General features: G+C 41.7%; 3 protein-coding genes across 4 annotated transcripts; 2 read left to right on the forward strand and 1 right to left on the reverse strand.

The window, feature by feature from the left end:
• Nucleotides 1-70: 70 nt before the first annotated feature.
• dhx57 (DEAH (Asp-Glu-Ala-Asp/His) box polypeptide 57) lies at nucleotides 71-10,570 on the forward strand. Its single transcript, XM_056367355.1, has 25 exons — nucleotides 71-101; nucleotides 717-750; nucleotides 879-1,085; nucleotides 1,204-1,530; nucleotides 1,668-1,871; nucleotides 2,055-2,950; nucleotides 3,053-3,237; nucleotides 3,376-3,497; nucleotides 3,788-3,983; nucleotides 4,175-4,299; nucleotides 4,469-4,602; nucleotides 4,698-4,752; nucleotides 4,894-5,108; nucleotides 5,241-5,357; nucleotides 5,466-5,562; nucleotides 6,111-6,284; nucleotides 6,476-6,676; nucleotides 6,951-7,227; nucleotides 7,455-7,550; nucleotides 7,668-7,751; nucleotides 8,038-8,175; nucleotides 8,460-8,534; nucleotides 8,650-8,784; nucleotides 8,869-9,069; nucleotides 9,510-10,570. The coding sequence occupies exons 3-25, from the start codon at nucleotides 883-885 to the stop codon at nucleotides 9,651-9,653; spliced, it is 4,401 nt and encodes a 1,466-aa protein (XP_056223330.1). The 5' UTR covers nucleotides 71-101; nucleotides 717-750; nucleotides 879-882; the 3' UTR covers nucleotides 9,654-10,570.
• A 154-nt stretch (nucleotides 10,571-10,724) lies between these two features.
• On the forward strand, nucleotides 10,725-12,120 carry LOC130163284 (small lysine-rich protein 1). 2 transcript variants are annotated; one of them, XM_056367371.1, is made up of 3 exons: nucleotides 10,739-10,814; nucleotides 10,956-11,009; nucleotides 11,117-12,120. In XM_056367371.1, exons 2-3 carry the CDS (start codon nucleotides 11,007-11,009, stop codon nucleotides 11,375-11,377), a joined length of 264 nt encoding a protein of 87 aa, XP_056223346.1. In that variant the 5' UTR covers nucleotides 10,739-10,814; nucleotides 10,956-11,006; the 3' UTR covers nucleotides 11,378-12,120. The 2 variants fall into 2 exon arrangements, with proteins under 2 accessions (XP_056223345.1, XP_056223346.1); XM_056367370.1 differs by lacking the exon at nucleotides 10,956-11,009 and having other exon boundaries at nucleotides 10,725-10,814.
• Nucleotides 11,623-13,274, reverse strand: stmp1 (short transmembrane mitochondrial protein 1). Its single transcript, XM_056367373.1, has 3 exons — nucleotides 13,116-13,274; nucleotides 12,761-12,814; nucleotides 11,623-12,230 (listed from the first exon to the last, which is right to left on the reverse strand). The coding sequence occupies exons 1-3, from the start codon at nucleotides 13,128-13,130 to the stop codon at nucleotides 12,159-12,161; spliced, it is 141 nt and encodes a 46-aa protein (XP_056223348.1). The 5' UTR covers nucleotides 13,131-13,274; the 3' UTR covers nucleotides 11,623-12,158.
• Between the last annotated feature and the right edge of the window lie 103 nt (nucleotides 13,275-13,377).

Consider the following 13,377-nt stretch of genomic DNA (forward strand, 5'->3'; position numbering starts at 1 on the left):
CTTCCTCTAACGTTTCCGAACACCGGAAGAGAAACTTTGAACCCCGAGTTTTGACCAATGAAAGAGACGCAGGCTACCGGTGGTTTGCACAGCTGTCTCAGGTATGTTCTCACTTGTTATGAAAGTAAAGTTTTTCAACAACTTTTATTCTTTAACGGTTATAATTTAGCTCACTATGTTTTTGTGGCGTTCTTAATCATTTAACCTCTCGACCTGACTTGTGAGGAAGCCTTTCACAACTAAGCTAACGCTAGCTTGATGACTCAAAAGTGAGGAGTGAGCCTGCTAGCTTGCTAGCTAGTTCAAGCTTGATACTTGAAACTGACTCAGATATCAGTCCCAACACAATAAGACGTTATTTCTAAAACGAGCAATATAATGCTCTTTCATAACTTCCTAATAAAACACAGTGTCAGCTAGTCGGGCAAGTAAAATGGTCATTGCCGTCGTTTGGTTATTTGTCTGCGTGCTTCGTTTGATTGCATAATTCTAGCCACCAGCGCTGTGTGTCAGCCACCACCTCATTGCTCCCACTTGAACTGGTGTGCCACCCGACAGCTATGTGCGACTCTTGTGCTCTGCAGTTGATGTACAGTAGCTGCCTGCTTTGCCTGGATTCGCAGCTAGCAGCTCTCTCTGACGTATTCAGGATTATTGGATACTCCCAAGGTTGGGAGGATTTATTCAAACAATGCATTTTATGTCTCTATTCACAGATTGTTGGCTGCTATGAAAGGACAGTGATTGAAGGTGAGTACACTCGAGTTTTACAGCAGTGTATTATAAGTAATCCATTACGTGTTGGTGTTGATAGTGTGAAGCTAGACTGCTTTAAAATAAATTATGTGTGATCAAAGTGTTCATAAATGTTTTCACAGAGAAATGAATGCAAGGAGAAGAGGTGGGAAGCCCAACAGAGGAGGGGGGAGATTTAACAAGTCAAGAGGAGGTGGAGGTGGAGGCAGAGGCGGTGGAGGCGGTGGAGGCGGAGGCGGGAGTGGAGGTGGAAGTAGGAAAGGGGGAGCTGGTCTATGGGATGATGGGGATGATTTCAGCCTTGATTTTGGACCCTCTCGTTCCAGCAGGTATAAATTCATAATTGAAGAATGAATTATCAAATTAAAAATGATCACACTGTCCTCATTTCATCTCCTCACTTACATCTCATTGTTCTCCTCTCTGTTTACCTGGCTGTGTCTCCAGACCTGGCAAAGGACGAGGCGGTGGCAGCCGTGCTGGTGGCAGGGATGGAGGTAGAGGGAGAGGAGGGAGGGGAGGGAGAGGAGGTAGGGGAGATAGGGATCGAGATGGCCATCGAGATAGCCATGGCCGAAGTGATTGGAAAAGCAGCAGTAAGGCTCTCCCAAGTTCTCTGGCGAGGATCAGAACGTGCCCAAAGTCAGGGGAGGGAATCAAGTCGGAGGTGAGCACCATGCCCTTGCAGAGGATCTTCATGACTAATGAGAACCAAGAACAACTGAAAGAGCTGCTGCGGGATCTGCAGAGTGCAGATTTTGATGAGCCCTATGAGTAAGTACATTCTAGTAAACATGCATGGGATAGGCTGCACCCCTTTGTCTGTTGAGAAAGGCTAATTCAAATGCTTGAAAATAAAAGTTTTCATGAAGTGATGTTTTTTTTTAACTAGTCTTCCCTCTCTCCCTCAGTGAATCAGGTTCAGATTATTCGGGGGGAGAAGAGGATGAGGAGGAATATGATGAGTTGGATCACCGTGATGAAGGCCAGTTTTGGGCCACTAATGATGAGCCTGTGGAGAGAGCAGACAGCCCATCATATGAGCCAGAGTCTGACGATGAACGGCCAACCCCTGAGCCTGTCATCTCCTTATTTGCCATAGGGAAACTCTGCAGGTGATGTTCAGATTTGTCTTTTCTTTCATTACAGATTTTGTAGGTACTTAGAATTATCTTGAAATTAATCGAGTAGGTTTATTTTTTTTCACTGTTGTGCTGTCAGGAACCTAAACAACTAAGCCTTGTATATATTTACCTTGTCTTCTACCCCATCTGTTTTGTCACATTTCCTTTTTGTAGGTTTGGGTTTGACAGGGAGCGCAGTAAGCTGGCACTGGAGTCTGGTGGCGGGGAATTCGGGGCCACTTTGGAACAACTCCTCCACCAGGTTTTTAGTGAGCGCTACGGCCAGAAAGCAGTTTCCCCTGACGGCCTCGAGGGGGTGCCTATGGATGAGTGTTTGAGCCAGAGGCAGGAGGAAGCTCTGGCTCTAGCTGCCATTTATGGTGAGCGCTTCAGTGAACGCATTGCTAATGCAGTCTGGACTGTAACCCTGGATCTCTCATTCCTCTCAGACAAGAATAGCAAGAAAGGTGGGGCAGTTGGCAGTCGAGGTGGAGGAGGATCTGTTAATATCCGTGATGTCTGCAGATTCTACCTGAAAGGGCAAGGCTGCCGCTTTGGGGACAAGTGCAAGTTTAAACACCAACTTCCCACCAAAGGGAGGTCTGGGGCTGATTCCCCAGACCTGAAGGGTCCAAGCCAGCCTGGATTCAGCAGCTATTCTCCTCCTGAGTATGAACTAGAGGTCCGTTTCCCCAAAGGAAATCGTTACCCATTTCAGGCACCAATAGTTGCCTTCAGCACCAACGACGAGTATGTTGGAGCTGCAGTGAGGCTCACCTTGACTGAGCAATTATTTGGAGAGGCGCTTGTTGCAGCAAAGAGCAGCGAACCTGTTGTTTACACTCTGATCACTTTGTGTGAGGATGAAGCTACCATGAAGGAACTGCTGGCTGTCAGTCATCACAAATACAGCACACCGCCAGCTGTTGTGGTGGCAACTCCACCCTCACTCGCCATAGCAAAGAGTAAGAGTTTGAGGAGCAATGCCGCAGAGGAAAGCAGGACTAGTAGTAATAATCACTCTAACAGCAGAAGGACTGCTCCACCCAACAACCAGAGACCCATGGATTGTGAGTCAAAAAGATTATTTACTTATGTCTGTTTTCATTAAACACAGCTTAGAATTGTATTTATGTGCTTCTGCATTGAATCAATCACCTCTGTCTTTAAAGTGAAAGAGACGGGAGAGGCAGAGGAGCTGGATGAGAGGGAGGAAGATGATGAAGATGAGGTTGTCCCAGTTGAGAGCGAGAGTTACGTTAATCTGAGGAAGAAGATGGTAAATAAGCACAACCTGAAGATAGACAACCTACTGCAAGAAAATGGAAAGCTGTGCCGAGAGTTCCAGAGGAAAAAGGTAAAAGAGAAGTGCTGTGATTGACAAAAAAAAAAAAAATCGAACATCCTATTTTAACATTTTCTCACTCTACATCCTTTCCAACTCTATGTATATATTGTGATGAATTGCTGTTATTTCATTTTTGTCTTCACCCAGTCATCCAGGCGCTTCAGGTCCATGCTGGATCAGAGGAAGAACCTGCCGGCTTGGCAAGAAAAAGAGAACATCTTAGACCTGTTAGACCAGTGTCAGGTGCTTGTGGTCAGCGGGATGACAGGGTGAGTTACACAGAGAAACCCCAAGCATTGGTATCAACCTACTGCTCAGTAGCATGGTGTTTTGTATGTACAAGGATGTATGGAAAATTGTAAGTGGCTTCATGTACTCTAACCTGACTTAATTTGTTTTTCCTTTCGATATTTAAAAACGATGCAAATATTCTTTTGTTGCTTTTTTTCTATTTCACAGCATCAGAAGCCCAATATTTAAAAAATAAAAAAAATACATTCTATTCCTGACTATCTATATAATTCTATTCAATGTTTATTTTCTGTTTACTTCTCTGCAGGTGTGGTAAGACCACCCAGATCCCTCAGTTCATTCTGGACGCCTCATTAGGTGGTCCAGCGCAGCAGGTGGCCAACATTATCTGTACCCAACCACGCCGCATTTCTGCCATTTCTGTGGCTCAGAGAGTGGCACAGGAACGTGCAGAGTGTCTGGGTAACTCAGTTGGATATCAGATCCGCCTGGAGTGTGTCAGGGTATGGGCACATTCAACATACACATTCAATATATGGAATAAATTAAGCTTTTAGTCACAGGGTCCAAATGATTCAGAATAAAATTCAACTTTAATTCTCTAAAAGCTCCTGAATATGACATTTTCAAATCACTAATGAAACCTAAGTGTATGTAACCAAGCTTTATATCATAAAATTTTCTTTTCCGTCAGACGTCTGCCACCAGACTGCTGTACTGCACTACAGGTGTGTTACTGAGAAGACTTGAGAGTGAGGCAGACCTCAAAGGAGTCACACACGTGATTGTGGATGAGGTACACGAGCGCACAGAGGAGAGGTGAGATGGTGCAGATCATTCATGTAGAGTATGGTGCAGAAAGTGTGCATTCATGCTCCTTACTTCACAGCTTTAGAAATAAAGTTGATCCCTTCTCGAATTCACTTTTTTAATGGCTGGTTTCTTTCTCACTTTCTTGTCTTTCCGTCATATCCTCATTTTTTATCAGTGACTTCCTGCTGCTGGTGCTCAAAGACCTGATTCTGCAGAGACCAGACCTGAAGATTATTCTCATGAGTGCCACACTTAATGCCAACCTCTTTTCTGAATATTTCTACAACTGTCCCTCTGTCCACATACCAGGTAATAAATGTAGTATCTATTGTACACATATCCTGAATCATATTCCTCTCATACATCTTTTTTTTTCCCCCTGTCAATGAACATCTCTCGTTCAGGGCGTACTTTTCCTGTTGACCAGTTCTTTCTTGAAGATGCCATTGCTAAAACCGGGTAATCACATTCTCCTACACTTAAGTAACTTCAACTGATAACTGTTTTTAAACTGTTCCGATCTATAAATGCATAAGAACGTAATTAATTGTCTGTTTCTTGTACTGTCTTAATTCACTTTTCTCTCATTTATTTTCCCAGCTATGTCATTGAGGATGGCAGCCCTTACATGCGCTCAGGGAAACAGAATTCGTCTTCCACAGGTGGACGAACAAGCAAAGGAGAACCAAGGGACATGGTTGACGACTTGGGTGATGACATGTGGAACTTCATGTCTTTCTGTAAGAAGGACTTTGTCAAAGACTCAATCCCAGACCAGCAGCTCAGCCTGCAGGATCTAACGGTCAGATACAAAGGTAAGTTGAGAACAAGTATCATAAACTGAACTATTGTGCTGTATAGGGTCTCTACCTCCTGGGTCTTACTTAAACAAACTGTTGCTGCCTATCCATGCATTAATACCACATTTTGTTTTGCTATTGGTGCAGATACTAAGAAGTCTGTGCTGAAGGCCATAGCTGCAATGGACCTGGACAAGATCAACATGGACTTGGTGGAGAGCATTTTGGAGTGGATTGTAGATGGAAAACACAACTACCCTCCAGGTAAAAATCGCCCACATAATACATACTCAGCCATGTCAAGCTGAGTCATGGACACTTGGGGAGTGAAGTTTTGCTATGTTGGTGTAACCTTGTGGTTTCTGTGCCCAGGTGCAGTGCTTGTGTTTTTGCCAGGCCTGGCTGAGATCAAGATGCTCTATGAACAGCTCCAGTCCAACAGAATGTTCAACAACAGAGGCGCAACCAGGTCAGTGTCTAAAGGCATGTTTGTGTTTTTACGGCAACTTCATTTATTTTTATTGTTTCGTATTTACAAAGTGATGTATCGCATCAAAATTCATATTCTGTAGTATTTCCTAGTTTCTTAGTTTTCCTTTAAAAACAAAACAAAAAACAAGGGCATAGGATCCTTAGTTAACTACAGTATGACAGGGTGTGAAATCATGTACAGTCTCATTTTTCAAATAAAAACTGAAAAATCTCAGCTATCAACAATCTCTGTAGGTAAGACCATTTGTTTTTTTTTAAGTTATTTTTTATGGCATTTTTTTGCAGTTGTTCCGATAGTGACAGTGAGGAAGAGTCAGGAAAGTCAGGGAGAGAGAGAGGGGATAACATGCAGCAAAGGGCCACAGATCTTACCCCCAGATAGGATCATTTGTGGTATATAGTACTATACCGGTACTGTACAGAATGTATACTGCTGTGTCTTATTTCCATAGTTAATCATAGTGAGAAATGAATAGTCGTTACTGGTCAAACGCTAATGTCTGTGAGTGTTCATCCCCACATCAGGTGTGTGGTGTACCCACTTCATTCAACCTTGTCCAATGAGGAGCAACAGGCAGTTTTCAGTCGGCCCCCAGAGGGTGTCACGAAGATTATCATCTCCACCAACATCGCAGAGACCTCTGTAACCATTGATGACGTGGTATATGTCATTGACTCTGGCAAGATGAAAGAGAAAAGGTAAACTAATGTTAAGCTAAAATGAGCAGATATTATGTTGACTATTTTGATATACTATTTGTAACTTTTTGATAACAATGGCTGTGAATTGTGTTACATTTTTGTTGCCACACAGTTTTTAGAATCGACTTACAATCAGATTTAACATTAATTATTTTAATTTAGGAATTATTTTGATTTATTGTTTTCAGATATGATGCATCTAAAAGCATGGAGAGCCTGGAGGACTCATGGGTTTCTCGGGCCAATGCACTGCAGAGGAAGGGTCGAGCAGGTCGTGTGGCCTCGGGTGTCTGCTTCCACCTCTTCACCAGCCACTGCTTCCAACACCAGCTGGCTGAGCAACAGCTGCCTGAGATCCAGAGAGTTCCCCTGGAGCAGCTCTGCCTCCGGTAGATCCATCTGTTTGCTCTTTGCACAGTGCCAACCTGCTTTGTTGTCTCTGTAAATGTGAATAATAGAGGTTTATGTATGACAAGGGTATTCAGATTTGTGATCGAAAATGCCACCTGAGAAAAATGGCCAGGACATGGGGGGGTTTTGTCCAATCTGCTTGGGTCATGAGAGTCCCCTCCTAGGCCTTAACTGTGGCACTCTCTGATTTTAGGATAATGAAAACAGTTGATTTCCATGCTAGTATTTACCATTCCACCTTCTCTCTGACAGAATCAAGGTACTGGACGTGTTTGCCGAGCAGACTTTGGAGTCTGTCTACTCTCGGCTCATTGAACCTCCGGCTATGGGAAGCTTGGACGCAGCCAAGCAGCGCCTGCAGGACCTGGGAGCTCTGACTGCAGATGAGAGGTTGACCCCGCTGGGATACCACCTGGCTTGCCTGCCCGTTGACGTGCGCATTGGGAAACTCATGCTGTTTGGTGCCATCTTTCGCTGCCTCGACCCAGCACTCACCATCGCTGCCAGTCTGGCCTTCAAATCACCATTTGTAAGGAACCCATGTGCCACTGTTGAGAGGCCATATGTGTCACTTTTCAGATCATTTATGTCACAGCCACATGTACATCCAGTATAAAATACAGTTGCTTAAGCAGATTATTCATCCTTGCATTTATTTTTTAACAGAGAAGAACCCACATAATGGTTATTATTCACATTTAAGTGTCTTATTCTGTAGAAATAGTGTCTAAAGTTGGTCTTGTGTCTGTTTTTGAGGTGTCTCCATGGGATAAGCGAGATGAAGCCAATGAGAAGAAACTGGCCTTTGCCGTGGCCAATAGCGACCATCTCGCTTTGTTACAGGCATACAAGGTACTGCCTGGGTTCATTTATTATAAATAGTATGAATAGTATTGATCTGTTACACTGTTGGCTTAGCCTTTGAATCTAGGAAGTTTCTTGATGTGATGGATTTTTCCTCTGTTGCAGGGATGGTGCTGCGCTGCAAAGACGAGTAACCGGGCCGGCTTCCTTTACTGCAGGGAGAACTTTCTGTCTTGGCGAGGTTTACAGGTTAGGCGGCGCTGTCTGAGGCAATCTATTCTCTCCTATTATTGTGTAATGCTGTTACTGTAGAGCTCCTGGGCAGCAAGCCAGGCAGTAGAGCAGTGTTTAATATACTGAACATGTTTTCCTTTGAATTTACCACCTGCAGGCATTAAAAAAATCTAAACCTCCATATAGCAGAATAGCTTTTAAGCTTTAAAACAACTGACATTAATGTAGTTCTTGAGTTTAATTGTGTTTAATTTTTTTCTTAATCTTACATTTCTTAAAATGTGTGCCGTGACGTGTGCAGGAGATCGCCAGTCTGAAGAGGCAGTTTGCTGAGCTGCTGTCTGACATTGGCTTCATCAAGGAGGGACTGAGGGCCAGGATTATAGAGCGCATGTGCTCTAATGGCACTGATGGAGTTCTAGAGGCTACTGGCCCTGAGGTAACACACACACACACACACACACACACACACACACACACACACACACACATTATAGTGCCGAAAGTGTTAAATTTGTTGTTGCAATATACGCTAAGATATATGGTTGTATGATATTTATTAGTCAGCTGCTTTTATCTGGCTTATTTTATAGAGAATTTATTTCAGTTTTATAAGGTGCACAGTCTGTTTTTAAGTGCACAGATATGTTTTTTTGGACTCAACAGTCTATCCTTAGTCTTGAAGAAAAATTGATAATAATGATAAATGTCATATCTTTCCAGGCTAACCTGAACTCAGAAAACATTCGGCTGATGTCCGCCATGCTATGTGCTGCCCTCTATCCCAACGTGGTGCAGGTGATTATTCATTCTTGCTGTTTGAATAGAAAACTGAAAGCCAGTGATAGCAATATAAATTGGCTCATGCCAATAGGCTTTACACTCCTGCTCTGTGTTTGACAATGTGATCCAGGTACGAGCTCCTCAGGGGAATTACAAGATGACCAGCAAAGGAGCAATGAAGATGCAACCTAAAGCCAACGAGCTTCGCTTCATGACCAAGAACGACGGCTGTGTTCACGTGCACCCCTCATCTGTCAACTACAATGTGAGATAAAAAATCAAAAGATGGGGCATTGCATTCAATAGATAAACAGAGAAACAAGTCCTGTGACTCTTCTTGGTCTTTCAGGTTCGTCACTACAACAGCCCCTACCTGGTTTACCACGAGAAGGTGAAAACGAGCCGTGTCTTCATCAGGGACTGCAGCATGGTGTCTGTTTACCCGCTAGTGCTGTTTGGAGGTGGTCAGGTCAATGTGGAGCTGCACAAGGGAGAGTTTGTCATCTCCCTGGATGATGGATGGATCCGATTTGCTGCCGCCTCTCATCAGGTCAGTGATAAGAGTGACAAAGGTTTGAGTAATTTAGAATCACAGGAACAAAGTTATTTATCTTTCCACATATCCTTAAAAGGTCCATTGCAAACATTTTTGGGATGATGTTGTAAAAAGTTTACAAGCTGTTTGTAAACCTGTTAAATGTACTTTAAAGATTTAATAGGCTTTTACTCCAAAGTAAACAATGCACTATAGCCAAGCCACATATATTATCACATAAAAATCATTATGTAAACATAATAATGATAATAAATTCTTTGCACAAAATTACAAATCAACTTGGTGCTGAATATGGTGTGTGTGTGTGTGTGTGTGTGTGTGTGTGTGTGTGTGTGTGTGTGTGTGTGTTGTGTGTGTGTGTGTGTGTGTGTGTGTGTGTGTGTGTGTGTGTGTGTGTGTGTGTGTGTGTGTGTGTGTGTGTGTGTGTGACCCAGGTGGCTGAGCTGGTGAAGGAGCTGCGCTGGGAGCTAGACCAGCTGCTAGAGGACAAAATTAGGAACCCGAGCATGGACCTGTGCAGCTGCCCCCGCGGATCCCGCATCATCCACATGATCGTCCACCTCATCTCTACACAGTAGCTCTGCTCCCTAACAAACCTTTTTTGTCCCTTTTTATCACCTTCAAGGGCTTAAATGCATGGAGCTCTGCAGTATAAATGTCTTTGTACTCCTGCAGCACTGCTACATACTTAATTTTAATATCTTAAATCATTACTTAAGAAAAACAGGCTGAACAACCCTGAAACTGGTTAAAATTTCTATTGTATTTTTTAGAGACAGATCAGCTGGGCAGATATTGTACTTGAATTGAGGTCCTCTGGTGGAGGGACAGTCACCACACCACCCTGCTGCCACCTGGCACTTTACCACAAGTATCAGTTTACACAAAGCTATTATTGTGTTGCTGCACCAGAGGCTTTTTAAAGCAAATTATACCTTGAAAATAAAAAAAATGGCTCTATGCAGGTTAATCCACAAACCTCCAGCATTGTTACTACTGGAATTAAGCGCTTGTCTTATTTTGATACCTAGGAATCACAACTGTAGAAAAGCTTTTTTCTTTGATGCCATACTACTACTGTATGTGCAGTAAATTGGCACATTGATTGTGAATTTGATGTCAGATACAATTTGTATACATTGCATTTTTATTTTAGGTTGTGTGTACAGTATCTTGCTCACAACTGAGAATTTTCTTGGGTCCATATTGGATGTCTTTACTCACAGTACCTGCTTACTTGTTATGGTTGTGGATATTTATTTGTAATGCATGGTTGACAGTTCCAAGAGCTTGTGCATGGTATTTAGTTCTTTTACATTAACTGAATGTATTTAAATGTTACAGTGATGTCAAAACCACACTTTCACAATGTGAATTCAAGGGCTTTTTAAATCAGGAGAAGGTGGTGGATGTGGAGTCACCAAAGAACCTGAAAGCTTATTGTCTTAACAAGTGAGGAACTGCACACTGCACTAAAAATAAAAAAGAAATTATATTTGGCTGTTGATTTTTCTTTGCTCTTACCTCTTGCACAAATTTTTTGCTAAGTTTTGTGTTGTACTTGAAACCTAGCTGCCTCTTGGATGCAGCAAACAAATTTACTGGCTTGTGGAAGAGGCCAGCCCCTTCATTCATGAGTCCATTCAGTCTCTATGACAACAGACATAAACATATGGGGTATTGCTGTCCTAGTTGAAGCCATTCAGTTGCCACTTACAACAGTGCCAAGTCCAGAGCTGGTAAGATATATGTATTTTTTATTTGTGCTTAAGCTGTTTGAGAGGGCACATACTATGTATCCATTAAAGCATCGTTTTTAATCATAAAATAGTCACCTGCTGCTTTTTATGGCATTCTATAGTATTTGTCTTGTTTTTCAGATGGGTAAATAATCTCTCATCACACTGGATGTGACCTTTAAGTTTTTCACTATGGTAAAGAATATTTAACTTTTGTTCCATGTAAACTATTAGTTCAATGCTAACTGTTCAGTATGATCACGGGAGGAACCAAACCAAAACCACTTGTATTTTTTTCAAAGCCACCCAAATCCAGGAAATCAAGGTCCCACAGTTCTAGGCCTGCCAAGACGACTGGGAGTCCAAAAACACCCAAAAAGAGGTCCTCTAGTGCCAAATCCACCAAGACAGATGTGGACATCCTCAGCCCAGCAGCCATGGAGAATATCTACTACATTGCTCATAATGCGGTGGACTGTCTGGAGTTCAGAGGCTTTGGGTGGCCACACTCAAACAAAAAGAAGAAAAAGAAAAAGGGAACAAAAAGAAAAAAGAAAAAGTAAATCAGAATTTTTTGCCAAAGTTAGACTTTTTTCTCATGGTTAAGGGGATAGTTTCACTTAAATACCTTGGTAATAGCATCATCTAGTGGACAAATCATAACACATCCCAATTTAAACATGTTACGAGAGCTAGAGTTAGTGTAATGCAGCAATATGGAAATATATTAATACATATATTAAATATATATATATATATTAATGCATGTTATAACAGAAAAATGTCACATAATCCACGAGGCAAAGACTAACATTTTTATCAGCAACTTTATTGAAAGTTGAATTAGTCAGAATTGTTTTCACTCATATCGTAAAAGGCTTGGCAGCAGCTTTTGACAAATTGGAAGCTTGTGAAAGAATCTCTTTCAACTTAGCAGAATAAGACAGAGAAGAGCAAATGTATACTCAAGTAATATTCATTTTAAAGAACATTATGTGGAGATAATGAATGTCATGTGTAAATTAGAACACCATAGTGCATCATAGAAAAGGCCAGCCAACATTGCCATGATACTGGACATAAAGTGTTCCCACTAGTTATTTATAATGTTCTTTAAATCCAGTCTTGGATCAGCAATTTATCTTACAAAAATAGGCTACTATGAGAACATGCCTATAAAACTAAGGGAAGAAACAAATACTGTTCCAGGCACTGTTAATATTCTCATATTTTACATTATATGTCCCTTTATCAAATGTACACTCATTATACCATAACCCTGTAAAATAAATAGTTTCTCTGCAGAGTCAATCTGGTATTGCTTGCAACATGGTCCTGCTGTGCTCACTCTGGGGGCTTCTTCTTGGCCTCCACATCTTTCTTAAAAGCTTCAATTTTCTTGGCTATGTTAGGGACCTAGGAAAGAAAAAGCATTACAGTCAGTACATCTGGTAAGTGTATATAGTTGTATTAGGTACACCTTGCCAAAACTAAATGCAACTTATATAACAACTTCGTAATTTGTGAGTGTTATAATGTTCAGTTTTTGTTGCAAATGTTTAACATACAATCTTACATTGTACTGGACCTATACTGAGGTGTTTTTATTATTATGTTCAATATATATTCAATGTATCACGAAGGATGGCCCAGCTAACCTAACTAAAACAGATGCAACAAAAACGTAACATTGTAACATTAAAAAGATTTAGGTTGTTATGTTGTATACGATTGCACTAGTTTGAACCAGGTGTACCAAATGAAAATAACAACTGATGTAGGTCATTGAAGTGGAATAGCTCAAGGACAGGTCTCCAGACACCCTTGGTTTACCGGAAGGAGGGTGTGGCAGAGATTGGACAGTTAAACAAGCAAGTAACTTTACTAACTCGTTGAAATCCAATTGTCAAGGTTTATAAATAAAGACTAAAATCAGGCAAACTTACATCATAGTTTTGAGCGAGGTACATCCCCACAACATTCCCCAGGGTGAAGCCAGCCTGGAAGATGGAACAAAAAATGTCATTAGAGGAAATATCTTATCTACCGATAACTTCAAGCAACATTTGCAAACTCATTCTCATGTTTATTTAACGTAGTAGCATAGTTAACTGTTAAATTTGTGGCGGTTGACTTTTATGTTACTTTACTAGAACAGAAAACTTCAATTCGCTGCTACTGCTACAGCTATGTCTACTGACAGGCAGTTACCATTATGCTAATACGTTAGCTAGGCTAGCTTCGTTGACATCTCTAAGCATCCAGACAAATGTCAAGTACGACAATGTCCATTTAGCTCACCAGGAACTGTAGCATGGTGGAATAAGGAAGTCACTACAGGACTATCCACAGCAAACTAACCTACTGACTAAAAAGCAGCCAGTAAGTTCAGAGCTAAACAGGGTAAATCGACCAAGTCGCTTGGCTAATGAAGCTAGCTTGTCATCAACAATGAGTGTACGCATGCGCGAGAAAATAGTCTCACGTTATTTTTCAGAGCAGACGAATTGTAGTCCTTTTCCTCAAACTGAGCTATAGTTGTTCCTCACTTGAGAACTACAAT

This window comes from Seriola aureovittata, chromosome 22, assembly GCF_021018895.1.
Source record: "Seriola aureovittata isolate HTS-2021-v1 ecotype China chromosome 22, ASM2101889v1, whole genome shotgun sequence".
NCBI classification, from domain to species: Eukaryota; Metazoa; Chordata; class Actinopteri; order Carangiformes; family Carangidae; genus Seriola; species Seriola aureovittata.